A 27673-nucleotide genomic window follows, 5' to 3' on the forward strand; every position below is an offset into this window, starting at 1 on the left:
CTGCAGTCCACTCTTTGTGAATCTCCCCCACATTTTTGAATGGGTTTTGTTTCAATTCTCTCCAGGGTGCGATTATCCCTATTGCTTGTACATTTTTTTCTACCACATCTTTTCCTTCCCTTCGCCTCTCTATTAATGTGCTTGGACACAGAGCTCTGTGAACAGCCAGCCTCTTTTGCAATGACCTTTTGTGTCTTGCCCTCCTTGTGCAAGGTGTCAATGGTCGTCTTTTGGAAACTGTCAAATCAGCAGTCTTCCCCATGATTGTGTAGCCTACAGAACTAGACTGAGAGACCATTTAAAGGCCTTTGCAGGTGTTTTGAGTTAATTAGCTGATTAGAGTGTGGTACCAGATCTCTTCAATACTGAACCTTTTCACAATATTCTAATTTTCTGAGATACTGAATTTGGGGTTTTCATTAGTTGTTAGTTATAATCATCAAAATTAAAAGAAATAAACACTTGAAATATATCAGTCTGTGTGGAATGAATGTATGCATTATACAAGTTTCACTTCTTGAATGGAATTAGTGAAATAAATCAACTTTTTGAAGATATTCTAATTATATGACCAGCACCTGTATAGCTATGTAATGCATTGTGACACTGCCATTCATTTTCTGTAGAAATTCTACACTAAAACATCGTGAACACAGATAGAGACATGATTGTTTAGAGAAAGAATTTATTGAAATGTTCATGGTAACTCTGAAGAATTTTTAATAATGCATGTAGAAAAAAAGGAGCAAACATTAAGTGTTAGAATGTATTTTAACAAACTTTATTTGTTCAGAAAACTTCACAGTATCTTCGAATGTAATATAAGTGTATCTTCTATAATGTACAATATAAATACGTTTTGTAAATACTTTTTCCCTGTTTTCGGGCACATTTAGTTTTTAACCGCTGAAATATTGATGTTCGTCAGCTTTTTGGCCGCTTCAGTGTTTCTCACAGGTTTGAAGGCAATGTGTGGTGGTTAGCCCTTGGGGGGGGTTAGATGTTTGTCTGGGAGGGGGGGATGGGGGGGTTGCAAATGAAAAGAAGGATTGGATAGGGGATACGATTGGATCCCCTAAAGGTATTTCCTAATTCCTAAAGCTACTACATCTTTTTGTCCATCTCACCTGTTGCTTCAGCTGGTTCTCTCACAGCAGCATGTTGGATGCTGTCCTCCTCTCCTACTCTTTCTTCAATGCCTAACAAATCTATTTCTTTCTCTCCCTGACCTTGTCTTTCTGCTTGACCAGCACTAGTTGAAGCCTGAAAATATTGTAAACAATAACATAACTAATTACACTGGTCGAACTAAGCTCTGTTTCAGACTGATACCTGCGGTTCAGGATGGTCCTCATCCTCAACACGTGCCTTTTTCAGTCGCAGAAAATACTTTTCAGTACTCATCTGGATTGAAGCAGCAAACATTCAGTGTAATAGTAAAGAAACAACATAATTTATAATACGTTTATTTGATTCACAGCTGCTACGTATAGTGCTTTGACCTCGACAACCCAACTAGACTAGCCTACATTTTACCGCAAACTTGCAACTAGTTCACTTTCTAAAGAAGGCGCAATCGCGTTTGCTAAGGGTCGGGACTTACAGTAACATCAACACACTGAAACTATTGTATTCAGAATATAAACTATTTTATAGCACTTTTTAATCTGTGATTGTGTGTTAAAAGTGTTCACGAGATGCCAACCTTTCGCCAGCCATCTTCTCTCCACAGATGATCCAGACAGATGTGGTGTGCACGGAGGGGAGAGGCTGTGTGTGTGTGTGTGTGTGTGAAGGGAGAGACGCCTGAGTGACAGAGAGATGAAGAGAGAGCAGGGAAAGGAAATGCAGTGGAACGAATTCGCTGCGTGTTTTAAATAGCATACAAAAGAATAACGAAACGCAACATGTGACGGTCGGTATTGATTTTTTTTTTTTTTTTTGTCGGTGTTGAATCTGTGGCGGTCGGAATTTAATCTGTGGCACACCGCCACGGATTCGTCTATTGCTGCGTCCGAAATCGCATACTTCCCTACTATATAGTACGTGAAAAACAGTATGCGAGGCGAGTAGTATGTCCGAATTCATAGTATTCGAAATTCAGTAGGCGAGAAGTACCCGGATGACCTACTGCTTCCGCCCGAATTCTGTAGTACGCATATCATGGACACTTTCCTATCCCATGAGGCTCCGGGAGAGGAGGCGTCATATTCGAAAAATGGCGGAAATTGGAGACGCGGCTCATTTCAAGTTTAAGTACCTCAGGAAAAAAACGTTGTTTATTGTGATTAAATTACACTTGTTTAACACAGTCTAAATAAACGGATGCTTATTGAAAGTTTAAACATTGTAAATCGGCTGTAAGAAGTTGTTTTGTACATCAGCTTGTTAACACAGCTTTTTTTTTAACGGAGACGTTCGTTGTTAAGCAGTTTAATGAGATTAGAAAATTAAACGAAATTAAAACGATTTGTTTCCTCTTTTACTAGTGTTAATTTTTAGTTGATATTTTGTTGGTTACATATTAAGCTAGTAATAAGTAACGTTATGCTTCAGCTTGTCAATGTAAGTTAGCATTAATGGATTGATCATGACTAATGATTACTGTTTTGACATTACAGGGACTGATGAACACACTCGGCTCCTTATCCAGTGGAGAGTGGCTAATGAAGCCCTCTTCACTGGAAGGAGAAATGCTGCCATCAAAGGATTTGAGTAAGTAAACAAATTCTGTAAAATGTACTTTTATTCAGGTGCTGTTGACACTGAATGTAGTACACACTAACACTTCAAGCAAAGGTTTTACTGCATTATTTTTATGCTTGATTTCTGTGCATTTATTGTGACAGAGCAGAAGCTGGATGGTAAAATTTTAGCTGCGCAAGTTAAAAGAAAATGGGAAAACCTAAAACAAAAATATAAAGTAAGAATTAAAAAAACAATTGGTTCAGCCCAAAATTTGAGTTCTTTTATGATTTGATTATGCTAATGTTGTTAATGTTATAGTTATCTAATGAATATAATTGTTGTTGGTATTTTGCTTTTACATTTTTTGTAGGATCTTAAATGTCCACAGACTGGTGTGAGCACCGAGGATGGTGAGGTTACAGCAGCATCTTGGAAATGGTATGCTGTCCTGGATGAGGCAATAGGGGGCAGACCATCCATCACACCACCCACCCTTATTGCCTCATCCGGATCAGATGTTGCTGTAACCTCACCATCCTCCGTGAGGTCAACAGCTGAAAGAGCAGGGAGGAAGAGGAAGGACATAGAGGAGCTTATGTATGAGATGGAGGAGAGGGAGGCAGAAAGGGAAATTGAAGCAGGAGAAACGGAGGAGAGGCGATGGAGAGAGATAATGGAAAGGGAGGAAAGAAGAGAAAGAGAGAGACGAGAGCGTGAGGAGAGACGAGAACAAGAGGCCAGGGAAAGAGAAGAAAGAAGAGACCGAGAAATGAGAGAGAGAGAGGAAAGACGAGACAGGGAGACAAAGGAGAGAGAGGAGAGATTTCTTCAGCTTTTAGAGCTTTTTGCAAAAAAATAAATAAAGAAAAAATATTAATAAAAACTATGCCTTCTTTCCATTTGTTTATGCTAGGTTTTTCATTGTTACATACTGGTTATCAAGTTTTAATGCAGTGTTAGTTTCCAGGGATTTACAGTAGCTAGATTTTGTCAGTTGTAAAGTGTCAATTAATAAAATGTAGCATTGAGTAACAACAATTTTAAAGCACTTCTGTGCACACTAATTTTGTGGTCGTTTCCAGCTGTTTTTTTAAAGCACAATGTAGAAATATCTAAAAAATGAGAATGAGTGTCGTACTGTAGAGAAAACCCAGACCAGACAGCTTTAAAAATTATTCATTTTAATTTTGTTTTAAATATAACTTTTACATAAATATGATCACAAAGATTAGGGCAAAAGCATTTTTGTATCAAGTAGTATATAGAGTTTAAATCAAACGGAAATTTCTTCAAACATTTTTATAATGGGTGCCAGGAAAATGAACTTCAGCATCTTCAGACAGGTAACGTTCACATACAGTTTTTAAGTCTTTTGAGGTTAACGTGTAGTAATATCATCTATTAATCTCACTAATCTTATTTATAGGGCTTCACTTTATTACCCTAGAAATAAAGTAATTTATAAAATTAAGCTTTAATATAAAAATAACCCACAAGTGCAATTCATGCTATGTAGCTAGAATTTCAAAGAATTGTTATACAAATTTACACACACACAGCCTTAGGCAGTGTGACAGTGGTTGGTGGGTGTCACCTCTGGGGACCACTGCAGCTCCGAGATCCCCTGTCGATTAGCCTGGGACTATCCCCAGTTACCATGTGCAGCCACGAGGAGGCCCGACAGGAGTCTTGGTGATGGAGAGGCTGTGCACTGACAGAGGAAAAAGTGTTTTTCAGGTCTTAAAAAGTCTGATTCGTCATTCCACAATTTTATGCTGCAGAAAGCCTTAGATTTATCAATGCAATAATGCACATGCTCTGCCAAAAACTAATGTCTTCCAGAGTTTTTGTCCCAATACAAATACTAAATATAAATATTACATAAAGATAAATTTATTTAAGATGCAAAATGAAGAAATTGTCTTGTTTATGCTTAAAACAAGACTATTTCTGTCAATGGGGTATGAACATTTATTTTTCCATTTGAATTAAGTAAAAACATTTCTGAGCTCACAGGCAAATATTTGTCCTTGTTTTAATCATGAACTTCATTTTGTTTAATTTCACAGAAAACAAGGCTTGTATAATTTTTTAACAAAAAGAAATATTTTTATATTTTCTAGCTTTTCTATTTTTTTCTGTTTATTTTACAATTAACAAAAAAATTGCTTGCTCTATTCTTTTTCTATCTGTTTTCTTTTTATTTACTATATAATTAAAAAAATCCTTGCTACGTATAATGCATTAAGCTAATCTGAGACTTGTCAGAGCTTACATAGCATTGTTCTTTTGTTGATTTTGATTGCTTCCATTGTCCTCATTTGTAAGTCGCTTTGGATAAAAACGTCTGCTAAATAATTATATGTAAATGTATCATAATTTTGCATCCTAAGTACTGATTAGTTGTATTCCCTTTAACTTTTCATATATTTACTTTCATAAAACCGTCAGAAACACTGAAAAAACTGCTTTTTCATCACATTGCCAGTGGCAGTGAGCAGTAAGCATGAGGGATGCACACAGATGCTATGCACTTCCACCTCTCTCTAACTACTACTGCTTTTTTTTAGCATCACAACACCCTGTGGGCTGTGCCCACCCACACACACCTAACTATTTACATGTTAACTAGCAAACGTAGACAAGCTTAAACAATGTCAATCTGAGAACAAGAACTGATTTGCAGAGTCTTAACCTGTTAAATTGTCTTACAGGTAATCATGCTCATGAAGAGCAGGCACACAGTTGTCTGGTGCAGACACAGCTGCAGCCAGATTGTCCCGCACATCCTCTCCAGCGCTGGCTTCTGTGTTTTGGGGTTCAGGTGGGTCATCCTCAACAACCTCTGCATCAACAATGTCCCCGTTCTGAAGACAGAGGTTGTGGAGCACTGCACAGCAAGCAACAACTTCTGGCACAAATGCAGGGCTCACTTCCAGGGCCTTGAAGAAGATGGACCTCCGGTGTGTCTTCAGCAACCCGAAGGCTCTTTCAACAATGTTGCGTGCACGAGCATGCTTGGCGTTGAAGCGAGCCTGTACGGGATTCTGTACAGGCTCTCTGTACGGGGTGATGAGGCAGATGGGCGCACTCAAACAGGGATACCCACCATCTCCGAGGATGCATTTTCCTGCAGGTGGATATAAGCGGCCAGTGTAAACAGGGCTGTTCTTAAGCACCCTGGCATCATGCACCGACCCAGGATACCCAACAAAGATGTCAATGAACTTCCCTTTGTGGTCGGTGATGGCCTGCAGCTGAACAGAGTGGAACAGCTTCCTGTTAAAGTAGCATGGGGCGTCACTTGCTGGTGCTTTGATCCGGATGTGGCAGCCGTCTATTGCACCAGCTACCGTGCAGAAAGCTGGAGACCCAGCCAGCTGGGCAAAACCTGCCCCCACTTCCTCCAGATCATCTGGGGTCGGGAAAGTGATTACCCTCTTCAAAATACAGATAACTGCCCTGCTAATTCTGTGCACAATGTCATGCACCGTGGACTTTGGGATGTCAAAGGCCATTGACACCACCCTATATGATGCTGCGTGGGCCAGCCAGTACAGAAACACCAGCACCTCAATATCTGTTTCCCAGCCATGGTCAAAATCTGACCTCAAAGCAGCGATGAGGGACGTGATGGACTGTCGTGAAAGCCGCAGGCTGGGACGAAGGTCAGATCCATCTTTGAAAAACAACTGAAGAATTGGCACAGCAGCATTCAGGCGGCAGTAGGTTGTAGGGCTCACCGTCTGTAAAAGTGTATATAGTTTTTTCTTTAGAATATGAATACTTTATTTATTTTATTTATTTATTTATTTATTTATATACACACACACACACACATAGCTCACCATCTGTAAATGTATAGTTTTTTTTTTAGAATATGTATATATTATTTATTTGTGTATCTATGCATAATATATTCATTTTAACTATGTATTTATCCATTTATATAATATATACACACACACACACACACACACACACACATATATTTATATATATATATATATATAAAGTGTATATATTCATTCAAATTTATTCATTCTTGTTTTTTGTCCTGTGTATTCATTCATAACAAGAATACTTTGTTGTTGCTTCAAGTCAGCCTCTGTCGTGGTGTTCACAGAGGTGTTTTTTTATTCTGAGGTAAAATTTGCTAGCTAAATAAGTAATTATACTTACGTTATTTGATAAATAATCTAAAAGCTGTCTACGAAGGCGTGATCTGCGAGCAGCTGACCGACGCCTTCTCTGAGCTGTCTGTCCAATCAACGTTAAAACGCCAAACATTGCCGGTGCCGGTGTTCGTGCAGTGGAGCGGTCTCTTTAAATTTTCGCGCTGTTGTGACGACGCATGACACGTGACAACATCAATATGGCGGATGTAGTACGTCCGAATTCTTTAGAAGGCGGTACTTATTCGCCTTTACGGACACGTATGATGAGCACAAAACAAGTCTGTAACTGGTCGCCATTTTGTGAGGGTCATTCATTCGCGGTTCAATCAGTTATGGGGTGATTCTTGAATGATGTCTGTGTCTGTGCAACCAGAGTCGGTTTATTGTGTGTATTTAAATTGTGATGAAAGTCAGCATTTGATCGTCGTCATTCGCGGACGCACAAAACAACTTTGAACACACACATCACAAGAAACGGTAAGAGCCAGTGTTTTATTTTCATATTTAATGTTAAGTGTTAGCTTCGTTTAATTACCATTATTTAAAATAGAATATTTAGTCACCATAAAATGTATATCTCACCGATTATTTTTGCTATAGTATTTACAGTAAATTGGTGTAATACTGAGTAATTGTTTTGAGGTAAAAAAAATAATAAATATTTTAATTAATTCTAAGACAAATTTTAATCTTGCAAATTATTATTTTGTATGTTCCAATCGATTTCTAATGTTCCCGCCCAAAATCCATCTGTAGTGTCGTCCTAACATTAAAAATGGTTGTGGACGCCATGCTTTCCTGAGAGGGTCCTTCGCGGCAGTTTGGTCGGTTAACGGTAAGTTCAGTTGATTTTGAAAATATATGCATGCCTTAATATAATTAGGAGCAGGACTTGCATGACACAAGCCTTAAAACGTGCAACCAAAATGTTTTCTCTTTTGTGGTTTAGCTATTCCATTTTAATATCAAATACACTAAAAATTGTGTCAAAATGCTCATTAATAGTGCAATCATGTAAATTAAGTCGGGTTTGTCTTACCTAAACAGTTGTTGAAAACCAAAGTTTGTCAGTTATCTGTGCTTTAGGCTTTAGTGACAGCAGCATAATAATCCTGCTTCTGTCTAAATGTTAAAGTATCCTGCAGTCACCAATTCTATTACTTAAAACTCATCTTTGATGATCAAAATTACATATGTAAACGTTTTTCCCATTGAAATATATTTCTTTTGTGTGTCTTAATTTTGTTAATGGTTATGGCTATGTCAATCACTGTAATTTTGAGAGTGAATCTATGAATGAATTTATTCAAATTCTTATAGCCTAGAAAGTGAGAACACTTCCTTTATAATCACTAAAGCTGTCGCTCATCTGTTATTGTACAACAATCTTGTGTTATAACTGCTATACATTATATATAAAGTGGTGGCCAATATTACTAGAATAGTTGTATTTTAACCAGATGAAACCAGATGATGGTTTTAAATCAGTTATTTCTATCTGTGTCAGCTTGAAATATCAGTTTACATTTCCAAACATTCATTTTGCCATTAATTGTAATAATCCAATGAGATTTTTGTTTGCTCCACACAGATCTGATCTCATCATCATCCAGTCTGTCTGGAATGACATGAAGAAACAGAACGAGACAGACTAAATCCAGAAGATCTGTGGCAACGTCTTTAAGATGCTTCAAGAGACCTACCTGCGGAGCTACAGTACTGTTAAAAGTTTTAGACACTTGTGTGAAAATGCTGTAAAATGAGGATGCTGTCAAAAATAATGCCATAAATAGATCTTCTTTATCATTGAACTTCTATTAACTAAATTTAATTAACATTTGGTGTGACTATCCTTTGATTTTAAAGCAGCTTTTGCCCTAGGTGCACTTGTGCCTAGTTTTTCAGGTAGCTTTGCAGGTAGGATTCTTTAGAATCCAGTTCTTCTGGATTTAGTCTGTCTCAGTTTTTGTTTCTCTAGTCATTCCAGACAGACCCAATGATGATGAGATCAGATCTTTGTGTGGAGCACTGACTGTTGTCAGACTCACTGGACTATTACAATTACTAATGTAAACTGATATTTCCAACTGACACACTGCAGCAAAAAATAGAAATAACTGACTTAAAACCATTTTTTTTAGCTGCTGAAAATACTTGCGTTCTAATAATTTGGCCACCACTGTATATACATTATATTATATTTTTGTAGGTTTATCACCTAAGCCTCCTTGGAGGCAAAACACCTGGAGATGCCATCCGGATGGTGTTGCGAACAGTTGGAACAAACAGTGTTTGGTGTCAATACAGCATTAAAGGAAGGAATGGGGGAAGAGCTGGACATTGCGGCATGATCATTCATAAGTATTACATTTTTAACTGACAGAATTAACACAAAGACATTACTCAGACCAAGCATCACCTATTCTTTTAAGAAATATTTCGGTAACACTTTCTATGAATCCCGTATTTATAATACATTATGATGGTATTCTTAAGGCATTATAATGAATGCATAATGCATTATAAAAAACCTTATAATATGTTATATCATCTCTTGAGTATTCATAAGAACAGTTTTAATGTATTATATTTTTTACTTATTTGTGGTTATAGTTTTTAAAAGTATGATTACCTCCTCATAGTTATAACGTATTATGAGTCTAATATCTTGCCATGTTACTCATGTCACTTTACTTAAAGCATACAAAGACCACTTATAAGTAATTCTAATAATATTTCCCAAAGAACCCTAAGATCAGGCATCAGATCAGATGAATGTGTAATGACACATTTGTATTATCAGTTTGATTATTTTGATGGTACCTTTTAGACAGCTTTTAATAAGTAACTCTGCTACTCCATGTCAGCTAGCAGTAATCATTATTAGTAGTATGCTAAATATAAGCTAACACTAAATTTTGATGTTTCCTCAAAAGACAAACTATTATATTATATTAAAAGTAACTTTGCAAGTATGTGAACCTTCTACCTACCCTAACCTTAACCTAAGTCTACTAATACTCTAAGGAGTGTTAGTTGACATGTAGTTGGAATGTTTAAGCTTATAGTAAATAAGACTAAGGGGACCATCAAAATAAAAGTAATATAATGTAAAAAATAAATGTAATATGATATAGTCCATTATAAATTAAGTAGATTTAATATGGTGTCCATTGTGTGTTATAAATAATCATAATCTTAAAAGGTATAACCTGAAATACTCATATTATAATGTATTATAATTGTTGTTATGATTATTCATGAGATATAACATATTATAAGTTTTTTTTATAATGCGTTATGCATCCATTATAATGCCTTAGAAATACCCTTATAATGTATTATAAATAGGGGCTTCATAGAAATTGTTACCAATATTTCTTTTAAGGGGGTCATGAAGTAGATTTTTTTTTTTGAGGTCCACATAATTTTTCCCAAAATTAATTGTGAAGATTTTACTAAACATGTTTCTTAAATTATGCCAAACTTTTCTTTCTAGAGGCTTGCCAAAAGATGCATCCAAAAGTGCCAGTTAAGGTGTTAGAAGAGTTCATCTTGAAGTATGCTCCCCATCGTGAGTCAAGGGTGAGTCAAAACCCAGAATCATGACAAAAGTAATAAAAATAAATGGTTCTACACAAAATGTTTTGTTTAAAAAGATGCATCCAAAAGTGCCAGTAAGGTGTTAAAGATCTTGAAAGTATGCTTTATATCGTGAGTGAGTCAAAACCCAGAATCATGACAAAGTAATAAAATAAATGGTTTTTTTTGTTTAAATAACACATTATCAATTCTAAAGGAAAAAAAAAAAAACTGCATGACAATTATACACTGTTTCGTTTCATTTTCACGATCATGCTACAAGTTCACAGAAACCAAGATGTCTGAAAGTATATTCTGTTTGCTTTCTTTATTTTACAAAGACACAATGTTTGTTTTTATTGTGGGTGTACACAAATAAAAGTAGACCCTTTACAGCAGGCATCACCAAACATAGTCTTGGAGGGCCAGTGACATGAGTGAACTATAAAGCCTTGCTTACATAATAAATAATAGTTTAACAAACTAGTGTTACATCGCAAATATTAAAACATGTATTTGTGCTCAGTGAGAGGTGCATGTTTCACTTGTTTTAAGTAAATTCATTTTGGCTAGATATTTATTTGTAATTTATAATAAATGCCATTTATAATGTGTTTTAATTTGTAATTGTGTCAATGACTTTGTATTGTAGTTTTATAGTTACTTATATTATCTGTTATTTGTCTTGTTTCAGAATACTGATACAATTTAAAGGATTAGCTAACAACTTATGAATAACTTCCCCTTCTTTTTTTCCTATTTCCTTTTTGACCCTGCAGATTTCAATTTTTTAAATCCATGCAGCAATTTTTTTTTTTTTTTCAAATGTTTTATCTCTGAATTTGCTCCCCGATTGAGGTCAAGTGATAGTTTATCAGCTAATTACATGTAACAAGGCAACATTTGTCATTTGTTAACTTTATTGATAACTTCTAAATGTTAATATTTTGAGTTTTTTTCTGTTTAAAATTGGTATAAAATGGAAACTGCATTTGACTTAACTACCCTATTATGACTATATTTCAGTTGTATGCATGTGTATACAAATCAAGATGAATAAATTGTTAATTTAAGCCAGGGATGGGGAACGTTGATCCTGGAGGGCCACACTCCTGCAGAGTTTAGCTCCAACCTTGAAAAAAACACCTCACCTGACTGTAGCCCTAGTAATTCTGAAGACCTTGATTAGCTTTTTTTAGGTGTGTTTGATTAGGATTGGAGAGTGGCCCTCCAGCATTCCCCACCCCTGATTAAGGATTACCTAAAATATTTTTTAAAAATGATGTGATGAAAATGTATTATTTGAATGCTTATATTTTTTATAATCTGATGATGCTTCAGAAGACGTTTTTCTTAATGCTGCTGTTGTCTTTAAAAGTAGTGTATGCCAAGTCAAATGAGTATAAAGTCAAATGAGTTTGGCATCTACAGCATTTTGACAGCATTTACCTTATTTTCTGAGTTTTCATTTTGGGGTGTACTCTTTTACAATGTTTTCTTGAACCGTCCTATTGTATAACTTTTTTTGTAAACTGGATTTGACTTTTGAGTGATTAAATTTTTGTAGAACTTGCAGCACAGATCCTAATAAATGGTTTTGCATAGCCACACTAATGACTTCATAAGCATTTTGTAATAACACAATTTGTAACATCAGCCAATCTGTTTACTTTACAGATGGAGTGTGAAGAGACAGGCCATGGACCACAGTTCCCGCAGTGATAGTTTTTCAGCACCCACACACAATTCAGAAGTTCTCACTGATTAAATGTTAATATGATAGTTTACGTTTACCTGTGAAGTTGTCCTTGTCATGAATATTAAACTAAATGTAAAACTTTTTTACATGATAGGCAATTTTCACTAATCTGTTTAATCTGTTAATGAGTTTTTTATTTTTTTTTGAAAGTGTGCATCTTTATTAATTAAAATACCTGAAATGCCTGCAATGTGCTTGTATCTGGAATGTTGTAATAATGATGTTGAAAGATGATGTTGCAACACTGCTAATCTTAAAATAACATTTTATTAAACTATTCTTTGTAAAGTTCCAAATAATTGTTTTTAGAACTTTGTATTTTTAGTAAAATGTAGGTAATGTTGTAGGAATGTTATGCTAACAATAAAATAACACTTGTTCTATTTTTAACGTTTAGGTTGCAAACTGGAACATTTTATTGTTCTTGGAATGTTTTAACGTTCTTGGAAATAAACGTTCATAGAACGTTATATTTTTAATGAAATTTAGGTTGCAAGAACATTGTAGGAACGTTATGCTAACCATAAAATAACGTTCTAGTAACGTTAAGCAAACTGGACATTTTAACGTTCTTGGAATGTTCCAAATAAATGTTCATAGAACGTTATATTTTTAATTAAATTTAGGTTGCAAGAACGTTGTAGGAACGTTATGCTAACCATTAAATAACGTTAAACAAACTGGACATTTCCACGTTTTTGGGACATTCCAAATAACGTTCCCACAACCAAAACAGAACGTTAGCAAAACGTTCCCAGAACAAAAATTTGTTAGCTGGGAAGGTGCTCACTCTTTGGGTGTACAGCAATACACAATAAAGTGCTATATTAATCCCTCATTCATTCAGTCATGAACTTTTTCTGACTTACAGTAGTTACACAGAATATTGAAAAGCTCCTTAAAACATAGAATAACTGAATACATGTATATGCAGTGGAAAGAAAAACAACTCTCTAAAAATGAAGACACCAAGGCTAAACCTAACCCACTTAATCCATACACTTACTTCATTTACAAATTCTCTCCCCTGATCTGAAAGAATTCTCTGGGGACAGCCATGTCTATAAATGATGGAACAGAGATGTCTTCCAACTTCAGCAGCTGTTTTTGTTTTTAAAGGAAAGGCCTCAACCCACTTTGAGAAGTAGTCTGTAGCTGTGAGGATGTATTGAAAGCCTTCTTCAGTTTTAGGTAATGGTCCAGTTAGATCAATTCCTACAAGCTCCCAAACTGTAGAAACCTATAAAATGTAAAGTAGGTTGAGTGTGTGTATATATATATATATATATATATATATATATATATATATATATATATATATATATATGACAAGTTCAGATGCAAACCAGCTAAAAGCCAGCTCGGTCAAAGATGAGATAACAATACTGAGTGAATGCTTCTGACACATATTATACATCCATCAAATACTTTTACTTCATACTCACTAAATTCCAGCCTCAGCCCAATCAGAAGTACCAGTACTTGCATAGAAACCTATACAAAGTACCCAGAAAGAAATGCTTATTTTAAAGAAATGCATTAGATGGATTTAGAGGCTTTTATGATATTATTATTATGTTTCTATTGTGTTTTATGTGTTAGTATAGTTATTTTTACTTAATTAAAATAACCCAACTGTAGTATGATTGAGATTAACTCCAATGCACAATGAAAAAAAAATGTTTTTTGAAAATTTAGTTAAATGTTTTTGCAAATGAACTTTTCATATATAAATAACACATACCCAATTTTCAATGTCAACTGACATGTCATGCCAGTAATATAATATAATTACCCTTTAAGTTGAATTTGAGTGCATATCTACGAAGGTTCTGCCTTTTGGATTTATCATACTCTGATGGGTATGATCCAACTGACACGAGATTATAAACTAATTCCCATTTACCTTCCACACCTGTTAAAAAATGCACAAAAAAAAAAAAAAAAAAAAACAAAAAAAAACACACACACACCAATAAACAGAGAGCTATAAAGAAAATAATATTTAAAAAAAAAAAAGATATTTTACACCAAACAATCAATTAAATTTGAAATGGTTCACTAATCAATGATGCATGCCCCATATGTAGCCTAATGTTAACTTTTCCATGAAAAATGCTAACAAACATGATCACTGATGCTACATGAAAATGATGCTAGCTTGCTTCGCAATGTGACCGTAAACAGTTCTCATTAGCTGTCTTGGTATAATAAAAACTAATAAAAACAGAAACAGCCAAAAACTGACCTTACATGAAGAAATAGTGAAAAACTTACCTTACATGAAGAAATCCACACGCAAGTAGTAAAAAATTATGGGCGTGTTTTTCAGCATGACAAAAATTATGCGATATTGATGTGCGCACCCTGGTAGGAAAATCTGACGGGTAGGATGAAATGTTAGAACACCGGAAATAGGATCAACTCATCACTAGAGTCAATTATATTAACTCGCTGTAATAACACTGACTCTGAACAATGACTTACACTGCAAGTGTTCATGTCGTTCAAATCAACACCAGAATCAACACTTTTCAACATTAGAAAATTAACACCATAAAAACAACTCTATACAACACTGGAAATTTTGCTGTCAAATGTACGTGATTCGGCACACATTGCCTGGGAAATTTTCGTACATGGGTCGTACACCAAGTTTCAGTGAAATTTCCATTGTCCGATTTATCCCGGAAATTAGTGTTTTAATGCACTGGATTTTATTCATGATACAAACATCAATTAAAATCTGATCTCAAGTTGATTTGTCATTGTGTTTTATTATTTCTGCACAAAAACAAGAGAGAGAAATGAATTACATGTTTGTGACATTTTTACATTTTGACAGTAATAAAACAAATGATAAGACACGACAATAAAAACACATATAGACTCATACACACTGTTACTGTCTGTATGAGGATTTCTGACACATTTATTGACTGTTATTTGAGTGACAGAAGTTGAGCTGCAGTATTAATATCATGAAGAGACTCCAGAACATCTCACTCTTACTGATTCATTATCAGCTCAAAGCATTATGGGTAGAATCTCTCATCAGTCTATTCTGATTCATCAACACAGTTTCACTGATGATCCAATAGAAACCTTAAACCCATGATAGAGCGTCTGAGTGAATGTGGTCTGGACTGTGTGGATGAGACTCATTGTATCAGAGACGCTGTAGAAGGACAGAGTTCCTGCACTCACATCCACATACACTCCTATTCTATAGATATAATCATCATCATCATCATCATCATCACATACTCCTATTCTACTGATGATGGGCTTCACAGGGAGATCAGTCTTTATGTTATTGTGTCTGAATGAGTATCTGTCAGGAGAGCAGATCAAACTCCAGGACTGATCATTAAATCCAAACACACACTCATCACCCCGTCCCTTCCTGTTGATGCTCTTATATGACACTGATATAAACACATCTCCACTCCACTCAATCTCCCAGTAACAGCGTCCACACACACTCTCTCTACACAACACCTGAGGATTATATCCATCAAATCTGTCTGAATGATCAGGATACGACTGATACTCAAACACACCTGTCACTTTTCTGTTCTCCTCAGACAGACTGAGTTCAGTGTTTGCTGTGTTTGGATCCAGTGTGAGAAAACAGGCATCTGAACACAAGAACAGACACATTTATAACACAACAATAATCACTACAGCTGTGTGTGTGTGTGTGTGTGTGTGTGTGTGTGTGCACCTGGTATTCATCACGTTATGGGGACCAAATGTCCCCACAAGGATAGTAATTCCAGTAAATTTTGACCTTGTGGGGACATTTGTGAGGTCCCCATGAGGAAACAGGCTTATAAATCGTACAGAATTAGTTTTTTTGAGAAAGTAAAAGTGTGCACAGTCTCCTGTGATGGTAGGTTTAGGTGTAGGGTAATAGAAAATATGATTTGTACAGTATAAAAACCATTACGCCTATGGAATGTCCCCAAAAAACATGTAAACCCAACATGTGTGTGTGTGTGTGTGTTTGTAGACGTACATTTGTTCAGTCCTGCTGTAATCCTGGATTCTCCTCCATGATCAACACTAGAAAACACACACACACACACACACACACACACACATTTCAGTCAGTTAACAAACTGTTGCTATGCAGTTGCCAAGGTACTCAGGGTGGTTGCTAGGGAGTTGCTATGTAGCTGCCAAGGTACTTGGTGGGTGCAGTGATGTTGATAGTATGTTGCTATGGTGTTACTATGTAGTGGCTAGGGTGTTCTGGGTGGTTTTTTAGAGTGTTTCTATGCAGTTGCAAAGGTGCTTGGGGTGGTTGCTAGGCTGTTGCTAAGTTACTTGCTGTGTGGTTGATAACACATTCTGGGTGGTTGCTAGAGTGTTGCTATATGGTTGCTAGGGTACATGGTGTGGTTGCTAGTAGGGCTGTGTATCTGGATATGGGACTGCAGTGAATTTCAGCAGAATGAAACAGCTGTTTATTACACACTGTAGGATCATTGACAACTACAGACAGAACAGACAGTTGATTTCATATATTTATAAAATCATCTTCACATTGCTGGTAGGTGATCACTGCACAAATAATAACACACTCTCTACATAAAAAATAAATAAAAATGAGAAGTGTTGTAAACACTCAGGGTCTTCACTAGTAGTTCACACACATTCAATCACATTGAAACTTCAGCGCTGACCCACAAATTGTTAATAAAAATATTTTAACTTCTGAAGAGCCACATGATCTTTCTCTGCAAGGAGTTTATAACATCATTGTTATTTGAATCAGTTAAAGTCACAGCTGCACTGTTAAATGATAAACACAGCAAAATGGAAGTAATTAATTCATACACAGTCTCTCTCTCATAAACAAACACTTGATCAATGACAGTTTTCTGAGAAGAATATGAAGTGTATGTTCACTAAACTCTGAGTTTCCTGGTGTTTTCAGAAAGCAGTGCTTTTATCTACAGTGGAGAGAGAGCACATTCACATGGTTGCCAGGTTGACAAAAATAGGTAACACATTTAGCAGATATTTCAATATTGCAAATGCGAAGCTCTGTTTCAGGGATTACGTCTCTTTATATCAGGCAACCTCAGTTGTGTTCCTTTGTGGCCAGATTCAACTTTGTAGTAGCCTATAATATACTCTATTCACTGTTTTTCTGTTTTATTCAAATTAAGTGAGCTCCACTGATGTGGAACTGATACAGAAACAGCTGCATCAATATCCTTAACATCAAGTAGTACATTGTCATATGTATCGAATCCTAGTTCCTAGAGTCTTGCTATGCTGTTGTAAAAAATAAATAAAAGTAGTTCAATAAATTGTTGTGAAATTGCAATTTACAGTAACTTACAATTTACAATAAATTACAATTTAAAATAACTCAGAAAATGATTTCGATGATTTCAAAAATAAATCTAAAGGATCGTGTGACTGTGAAGACAATGAAAACTGAAGTAATGGCTGATAAAAAAAATCAACTTTGCATAAGAGGAATACATTTTATTTTTAAAGTATTTTAAAATAGAAAACATATTTTATATTGCAATTATATTTCATTATATTACTGTTTTATCTTTATTTTTAATCAAATAAATGCAGCCTTGATGAGGACCTTTTTAAAAAAAAAAAAAAAAAAAAAACATTAAAATCTTACTGATCCCACAGTGTATAAAGTATATATACATTATATTAGTGCTGACAGTTGATTTTAAAAAATAATCATACTTTTTTCTAAAATGAACTGCGATTAATGCAACCCAACATTAAATATACTTTTATATTGCAATAATTTTGCATTCAATCTTCAAATGAATTTACAAACAACATATACAGTATCTGTTTTATATTTGTTTAATGGCATCCTTTTTTGTTTGTGTTTTTAAAAAAAGGTCTGTATCAATGATACCAATACTACTGATGTCTTTAGAAAGTTGTTTTATTCCTAATATTTAACCATGAACTATAGACATTCAACATTATGTATGGAAAGCACACACTCTTTTTCTCGCACTCTCTCTCCTTTACAGACGCACACACAGAAACATACACTTTATCAGTATAGTTTAGCAACTTAAAAGCTGCATGATATATTTTTTTTGCTTTACAGCACTTAATCTCTCTCTCTCTCTAATAACTTTCATAAGTCTGCTATCAACAGGTCAAGCCTTCGTTATTCTAAAATGAGGTTTCTGAATTAGCAACGGAGGCACTGAATGAGATGCATAAGAAGTTAATCCTACTCATGTGTTTTAAGTACAAAAACTGACAAAAGCCTTGAAATAAATCACCTGATCTATGTCTTGAGGTGTGGTAACTGTAATATAAGCAGCATAATTAGTATAACTCCAGGTAATGCAGCCATGACCCAAAGCAGAAGGTGTGCATTATTTTTCTAATAATTCAATGGCCTGGAGTCAATTATTCCTTACATAATTGAGAGCTTTCAATTTTAACATTTATTAGACTTTAAAACATAATTTCTAATTTAAATGAACTTAAAACAATCTTTACCTAAACTCATAATAAATGTCATATTTGGCCCTTCAGCAAGTAGGAAATATACAGAAATTGAATAAAGTTAGCAAAAACTAAACTCTATGATTAAATATAGATGAATCCTTAAAGCTATAAAGTTCTATTATTAGTTTTATTTTATTGATTTCCTCTTTTTTGTTGTTGTTCTTTGATTTATAGACATCACAGCAGCTGGGTTATTAGCTTATTTTGGCTGCTATTTCTTTAAGATCTGCTGCTGCTGAACATGACTTAACTGATGATATAACTACCACTGCATGCTCGTAGTTTCTTTCGTGCTTTGATATGAAATGACACCACCACCACATTTGTGCATGCAACTGAAGAGTACACCAGCACAATATAACACTGATAAAAACAGGAAAATTCATTTTTACTGACATATGACCTGACAACATCTCATCCGACTGCAGTTATCACCTGTACCATTTCTGTGCTTGTTTGACTAGTGCCTGGTGCTGACATGAAGTTGGAGAGTGCATCTGAAAAGTCCAATCATTACGATGTTCTGTGTCTAAATAAACACACTTCTTGTCAAGAAAAAAAGAGACAGAAGCAGCAGTTGTGAGTAGGGCTGTCACGATTATGAAATGTGGCTGACGATTATTTGTCTAAGAAATAATTGCGATGATGTCAATTAATTGTCTGGTTTAAGGCATCGACAGTTATGACAATTATGGTGATTAATTGTCTGTTTTATTTTTTTGACATACTTTTTTTTTTTTTTATGCACTTTCATATGTTGAATAAATTGTTAAAAAGGATTGTGATTAGGGACAAAACAACATATGAATGTGTTTTACCATCAGACACACATTCATATAAACCCCCACACCAATATTTAGATTTTTCTTCTTATATTTTGAGAATCATGAACAATGAATTTGCTGTGCCCGTGCAGTATTTTTTGTTACTGCATCTATTCTGTCCTCTCTGCGACTGTTCTGGCCACATACATACTGCAGCAAAATTCAGTTGTCAGTTCACCTTGTACTCCTTAATAGCATTCTGTACACACATAATTAAGTAAAATACAGGAGTGACAACCGCATTCGACAACCGAATTGCCTTCTGAAAAATACAGGTAACGTTAGTGACTGACAACCACCTTTACAGAAATGCTATGCAGTGAAAAGCCCTGCATTTCAGCCCGGGCCCGACAGGCCCCAACTTTTTTATGACCCTAGGACTGGGCTTCGGGCCAATTTTCATGCCACAGCTCAGACGTGGCAGGGCATTGGGCCTGTTTTAGGCTTCTCCTTATTTTTATATTTAGACATCCATCAATGAAAAAAAATTTGTTGAAACAACACAAGACTTAACTTACGCTTTGACTTTCAAGACTCGGATGGCATTTAGTGTCTCAGGCAGCAGCAATGCCTTCAGTGCAGCTGGAAGAGATCCACGTTCAAGTGCACACAATAGGCTGAAACTTGCCACAAAGCACCAGCAAAAGTAATTACAAATGAATGTGTCGGTGGGGAAATAGTAAGGAGATATTTTAATTATTTATTAAAAAACTAGTGTACTCTGAGTCAATGTCACAAAGATCCTGACTCACAATCTTCTCTTTGGACACACCTAGAAAGAAATACATCTTTGTCGATTACATAATGAAAAGGTTTTTGTTATCAATTTGTTTTATTTCATTCAGGAATAATTTACAGCTTTCTATTTATATATACATATATATATATATATATATATAGTATATATATACATATATACTATATACATATATACTATATATATATATATATATATATAGTATATATATACAGTCATGTGAAAAAGTTAGGACACCCTATTGAATTCCATGGTTTTCTGTATCAGGACATCATTTAAAAAAAAAAAAGGGTGCTTGGCTGGTCTTATTTTGAAAATAAAACCTCAGATGAACAACAACACATGACAAATTGCACCGTGTCATTATTCACTGAACAACAATAAAGCCAAAATAGAAAAGCCATGTGTGACAAAGTTAGGACACCCTTACTGTTAACACTGGAATTAAGAGGGTAAATAACCGTCAAGCACTGATAATTAAATACCTTTGATTAACCGATCATCAGCAAGTCTGAGCGCCTCTATAAAAGCATAAGCTTTGTCAGTTTGCTGGTCTGGAGCCTTTAGGTGTGCGTTAACACATTGCCAAGGAGGTAAGACATCAGCAATCATCTTAGAGAAGCAATTGTTGCTGCCATCAATCTGAGAAGAGTAATACAGCCATTTCCAAACAATCTGACCTTTATTCACAAGTGGGAGACATTTAAAACAGACACCTCTCCTTCCAGGAGTGGACGTCACAGAAAATTCACCCCAAGATCAGACCGTGTAAAGCTCAGAGAAACGGCAGACAACCCAAGAACTACACCTCAGACTCTACAGGCCTCAGTTAACAGGTTAAATGATAAAGTTCATGACAATGGCATTAGAAAAATATGGGACGAAAATGTCATGTTTGGAAGGCTTGGTAGAAGAAAACTTCATTGGAGCATTGCAGCACAGTTTAGGTCTGCAAAGTTGCATCTGAACAAAACACAAGTCTTCTAAAATAATATCCTTTGAACAGACGAGACCGAAGTGAGGATGTTTGGCTATAATGCACAGCACCAATTTTGGTGAAAACCTAAAAAGCATATCAGCACAAACACCTCATACCAAAAGACAAACATCCTGGAGGAGGGCTGATAATTTTGGGCTTGTATTGTAGCCACACGACCTGAGCACCTCACAGTCATTGAGTTATCCATGAACTCCTCTGTAAATCAAAGTATTCTACAGTCAAATGCGAGGGCATCTGTCAGACATCTAAAGTTGGGCCAAAACTGGATCATGCAACAGGACAATGATCCTAAGCACACCATCAAATCTACAACAGAATGGCTGAAAAGAAAAGAATCAAGGTGTTGCAACAGCCCAGTCCATGTCTAAAGCTCATCCTGGCTCAAATGCTGTGGTGAGAGCTGTGCATAAGCAAATGCCCACAAACCTCAATAAACTGGAGCAATGTTGAAAAGAAGAGTGGTCCAAATTGCTCCAGAAAGATGTGAGAGACTGATAAAGTCACACAGAAAATGAATGCTTCAAGTTATTGCTGCTAAAAGTGGATCTACAGGCAATTGACTCATAGGGTGTCCTAACATTGTCACACATGGCCTTTCCATATTGGCTTTATTGTTGTTAAATAAACAATGACACAGTGTGCCAAGGACCAGATAATTTTTTATTATGTCCCGATACAGAAAACTATGAAATTCAATAGGGTGTCCTAACTTTTTCACATGACTGTATATATATATATATATATATATATATATAAATTTATAATGTCTGTCAGGCATGTTTTTACTGAGTTTCGGTTAATTTTTATGAAGTGCTCCTGTTCAAGAACAAGACGGCAGAAAGCTTTACTTTATAAAAGCACTGTTTGTAATGTTTTGTTAATATTGTGAGTGCACACAAATAAAAGTAGACCCTTTACAGTTCTGAATGATGTATTACTCTTACCCTTGTGAGCAAAACATTTTAATTGTAAATTGTTTTTTAATTGTCTCCACTGAAAAAAAAGTGTTCGCACTGGCACCTCCATGTCAAAGCACACTTCAGCTTCCACTCTCTGCACAAACTTTAATGTTTAATGTTTAAACTAGTATTGTTATATATTTGAACTGTTTTACATCTATAGATTTTATTTCAGGCAAGTCGTGATGATTTGAGAAGGCAACCTGATAAAAAAAAACAGTTTTCTGCTGGCCACTGTTCATTAGTTTAAAAAAAAAATGAATATTTAATGAACAAAACATGCTCCAAACGTTTTTTCTAAATTAACTTAAAAAAAAACAAAAACGAAATATTATCACTTTGCCATTACATACAAAACAAAATAGCTGAAATAGTAGTAAAAGTTGTTTTGGGAGAAGGGGCTAAAAAGCTTGGGTCAAACTCTGGCTTAACCCAGGGGTCACCAAACTTGCTCCTGGAGAGTCGGTGTCCTGCAGAGTTCACCTCCAACTTTCCTCAACACACCTGCCTAGAGGTTTCAAATATAACTAGTAAGACCTTGATTAGCTGGTTCAGGTGTGTTTGATTAGGGTTGGAGCTAAACTCTGCAGGGACACCGGCCCTCCAGGACTGGATACGTGACCACTGCTTTAACCCTTTGATGTGTACAATCACACCGGTGTGATCATTCTTGGCTGGTCCCTGAAGTCTACGATAACACCCGTGTGATTAGAACGTTGAGGGCGTCACGTGATCAGCTGCTGAATTCAAATCTGCATTCGCGCTTTGGCTGGTGCTGAGCCAGATCAGACGCGCTGATCTCCTGTCATATTATCACAACTATTCAGTGTTTTCAACCATATAATGCTTATTTTAGGTTTCAGACATTTAAATACACATAAGTACTAGCAAAATCATACATTTACAGTTTGTCAAAATACACGCTGATGTCCTTGGAAGCAGCAATAACGATCCTACAAATATAACCTGATGTTTTATTAATATTGTTTTATTAATATTGTGTAGGTAACTACAAGTTCAATCTGCTCTTCTCCCAGTTCACCGGAGACTTAGTTTAATGTCTTAGTTTAATGTCTTTCGGGAGGAGAGAATTAATTTGCAGGCTGTAATTCCTACAGCTCTGATTCAGCGTGAACTAACATGGCGGCGCCAATCACCCGTTATAGATCAACTAACACGATCATTATAAAAGTGTTTAAACTTCCAAATACATTTACTTGGGCATATTTCAGAATCGGAATATCAGATATTTCATAATCTAACAAGCAAATTTGTGAATGTTAATAATAAAAAAGAAAAACAAAATAAAATCGATCCATGTGCCTTACAGCTCTATTGGGCATGCGTGTGTCATGTGACAAGCATGATGTGTCGCCATGAAAACAAAGCGATACGTTCTAAAATAACAGTCACCTAAAAAAACTCCCTGGGGGCTCAGCTAGAATATTTTAAACTCACGTGTTAAAGGGTTAATGCAGTGTGTGCGAAACGGAACTGAACAACTGGTTGCTAATGAGGTTTTTAACGTGCATAGATGTGTCTCTCTTCTGTAGTATGTGTAGTGAATTCATGGTTGAATCACAGGAAAAGCAGTACCAGAGCAACAAGAGCCTTGACTCGCTTGTGTTGCCAGATCTTGGTAGAAACCATAAAAAACGTAAATAAAAAAACAAAAAAAAATAAATAAAAAAATCCGAATGCTTTATGCTAAAAATAAAACCAAATATAGTGACTGGTGTCTGCTTGGTTTGATAGTTCCATAAACCTGATTGCTTTTCCATCCGAGCTTAAACAACAAGCCCAAAAAAGTGCTTGTAATGAGTCATCATGGCAACACAGACAGCACACACTCTGTGAAGCAGCATGAACAAACATAAACAAAACACAATGCCTCCGTGCACAATAATTGCGTTTGTCTGACTTGACCACGGTTGGATGAAATAACCGATCAGACTGTTATTTAATAATGACGACAGGCCTACTTGTGAGTGGGGTGTCTAACCCTATCCCTGCCCCTGCGTTAATTGTGTTAAATATTTTTAATACGTTAAACTAAAAAAATGAATCGCTACATACATATATATATATATAATTGTTTTATGTCAGTCATTTCTGTCTTATTTCTATCATCTATCTCCATTAATTGTAAGTAATCCATTGAGATTTTAGTTTGCACAAAGAATCTGATAACAGCCAGTGGTCCACATAGAGATCTGATCCCATCATCATTCATCATTGTTTCTTCATGTCATTCTAGATGATGATGGGATCAGATCTGTGTGGAGCACTGGCTGTTGTTAGACTCCTTGTGCAAACAAAAATCTTAATGGATTACTACAGTTAATGGCAAAATTAATGTTTGGAAATGTAAACTGATATTTTCTACTGACACTACAGCAGAAGATAGAAATAACACAAACCATTTTTAGCTGGTGAAATACTACTAGCCTAGGACTTACACACAGTATATAAATATATTTGTGTGTGTGTGTAAAATATGTAAATATGAGTATATGTATACAGTATATATATCACATAGTCACTAAGGAAATGAAATAGAAAAGTCTAAAATCTTCCTGTTAGACATACTTCAGTTTGTCCAGTGAGCAGGTTGAATCCAACAGTTTTTCAGTGAGTAGTTTGACTCCTGAATCTCCTGGGTGATTGTAGCTCAGATCCAGCTCTCTCAGGTGTGAGGGGTTTGAACTCAGAGCTGAAAACATATAACGACAGCCTTTCTCTGTCACCATACAGCCAGACAATCTGAAAACACAGCAATAGTCAACATGACAATCAGACAAATCTCTTTCACACATTTTAGCCATGAATTATTCCTATAGGGCTGTGTTATAAATAAATGTATATGGAAAAACATCTTAAATGTCACGTACACATTATAAATCATACGATGGAAATGCTGTCCAGTGTCACCAGTGTTACTGGAAAGACATCACTTAAAAACACAGTTTAACATAACTTTTTCATCTATTTGATGTCATTTTCTCAATTTTCTAATTTGTATAAATCAGGTACGTGCTCTGGCATAGTGATCTGCGCTTATACATCACTCATTGTTTACACTGCACAGAGATTGTGGGTATGACGGCTATTCAAAATGGTATTTAATTGCGCTTATCCTGATTGTTCAAACCAATTTAAAGCTGAAAGATTACGTTTTCTTCTGCAAACTCATGCGGGATTGTTGACTTTTCACCAGTTCTCAAATTCTGAGCCCGATCGCTTTAAGTTATGGTTCTTGCTCTTCGGCTGGATACCAACACATGTCATTTGCCAGACGCTGTGCATGCGCTCAGGACAGTAAGTTGAGCAGGTTGGATTTACTAGGGATGACTTTTCTTAACAGTGCACACACATACTCTCAATCATTCACTTCTTTAATGTCATGCGCGCTCTCGATTCTGAAGCATTATGGGCAACTATTCTTAAAGGGGAACTGCCCAATAAATGAATACTTAAACTATTTCTGTTCTTATTATTGAAAACAATTAATTAAATGTATATTAAGCATTTATGACTAATATTTCTCTAATTTAAGTCACAACATCCTTTCCCCCATGAACAACTGTTCGTCAACTTAAATCTTTAATGCATAAAGAACAGGTCTTCTCAACACAGTCCCTTGAAGGTGCGAACTGCACAGGTTCTGACTTTCCCCATCTCTGCCTGGAAACAGCTCTTCAATTTTTCGTAATTTCCGGGTTTGTTTGGGCATGTTGGCATATCTGATGAGAACAATGTCACCTGTTTTGAGCTCTGTGGGTTTCTGGGGGCTGCAGGAATGTGCAGATTTCAGGTTTAGCAGGTAGTCTTTTCTCCAGCGATTCCACAGGTTGGTCATGAGTTCTGTATCTCCACCTTCTTGTCATCTCCTCCTTACTCACAGTGGGATGATCATGATCTGCAGGGAATGGTTTTGGCAGGAGTGAAATTGGTCGTTGGGTGGTCTTTGCTTTAAATCTTTTGCACACAGTACATTTTGACAGGATAGTTTTTACTAGTTGTCTGCCTCACAGAATCCAGTATCTACATCTGATTTGTGAGACCAGAATGCATGGTAACTTCATGGTTGTATTGAACCAGCAGCTCGCAATATCTGCCTTTGCTAGGTAGAATCCATGGATGTTTTTCTCTGGAACTGATGTCCGACTGTTGCAGTCTGCCTCTAACACAAAACAATTCGTCAGCATCAGAGTAAGGTTTCAAATCTCGGATTTTTGAATCCAAGTTCAGGGTTTTACCAGCTTTGAGCAAACTTATCTCAAGACTAAAGCTGCTAACTTGTGTCACTTTGGTCCAGTACTTCTCAGCATCAAACATTTCTTCAGCAGTCAACTCACCTCGTTTCTTGGAGTTGTGCAAAAACCTCTTAATCCAAGCAGTGACCCGCAATACTTTCTTCATTTTACTGTACTTCAGTAAATCTAGCACAGGTTCTGTTTCACTTTGGTCGTTGCTGCTGCTGAGTTGCACAGTGATCTGCTGGACTTGTTTGAGCTCATTAGTCACGTCTTCATCACTCTGATCTCAATCGCTCTCCTCATGCAGGTTTGGTGTAGTCAGAAATGGGGGTCCATTCCACCATAGTTCACTTTCCTTCAGGTTTGCTACAGTCTACTGGATTGTCTTTGCTTTTACAGTGCGACCACATTGCAGGGTTGGTTAAAGACTCTATTTCTGCTACTCTGTCTGACACAAACTGTTTCCATTTGTGAGCTGAACTGCGAATCCACTGTAGCACGATCATTGAATCTGTCCAAAGACTCCAACTTGTCGGAGCTCCATATTCAGAGGCTTTGGCTGGTTGTTTCCTAGTTTCACTCCAATCACTGCTCCCATCAACTCAAGTCGCCGCAGGGACATCTTCTTCAGCGGAGCTACTCTGGACTTTGAAGTGACGAGGCATGTAGTCTTTGTTCCATCATCTGCCTCTCGCAGCAGGTATGCAACTGTACTATAAGCTTTCTTGCTGGCGTCACAGAACACGTGAAGTTGTTGTGCATCATGCTTGCGCTCAGACTTTATTCTATACCAGTGGGGGATGACAATGTAGTGGATCTGTGTAAGTTCTGAACACCACCTTTCCCATTCTTGTGCAAGATCTGTAGGCAGCTTCTCATCCTAGCCGAGGCCTCGTATCCATATCTCTTGATAAAGGCATTTCACACGCACAGTGAAAGGGGTATTGAATATATGCGAGCAGAGAGTTTCAGAATGCCCTTTTTGGTGTTCTCTATTTTTGCTACAGCATCCAGCAATGCAGTCAGATCAAAGACGAAATCATCCGTTTCAGTCCTCCACACCAAGCCTAGGACCTTCAGTATAGCTCCTGGTGTCTCTGTCTCTGGTGCAAGCTCATTCGTCGTTGTTTTCCATTTCTCCT

General features: G+C 36.2%; 1 protein-coding gene and 1 long non-coding RNA gene across 2 annotated transcripts in view; one reads left to right on the forward strand and one right to left on the reverse strand.

Moving 5' to 3' along the window:
- Nucleotides 1–7115: 7115 nt before the first annotated feature.
- On the forward strand, nt 7116–9218 carry LOC127161176 (uncharacterized). The gene is made up of 4 exons (XR_007826977.1): nt 7116–7343; nt 7623–7701; nt 8458–8582; nt 9076–9218. It is a non-coding gene; the product is annotated as an uncharacterized LOC127161176 (long non-coding RNA).
- A 5805-nt stretch (nt 9219–15023) lies between these two features.
- The window catches only part of LOC127161170 (NLR family CARD domain-containing protein 3), a 31999-nt gene continuing 19349 nt past the window's right edge, over nt 15024–27673 (reverse strand). Inside the window, exons 6-8 of the mRNA XM_051103816.1 lie at nt 24862–25035; nt 16229–16275; nt 15024–15848 (exon numbers count right to left, since the gene is read on the reverse strand). Coding sequence (XP_050959773.1) covers nt 15280–15848; nt 16229–16275; nt 24862–25035 — 790 coding nt within the window. The 3' untranslated portion in view covers nt 15024–15279. The remainder of the gene's footprint in view (nt 15849–16228; nt 16276–24861; nt 25036–27673) is intronic.

Source organism: Labeo rohita, unplaced genomic scaffold, assembly GCF_022985175.1.
Source record: "Labeo rohita strain BAU-BD-2019 unplaced genomic scaffold, IGBB_LRoh.1.0 scaffold_57, whole genome shotgun sequence".
NCBI lineage: Eukaryota > Metazoa > Chordata > Actinopteri > Cypriniformes > Cyprinidae > Labeo > Labeo rohita.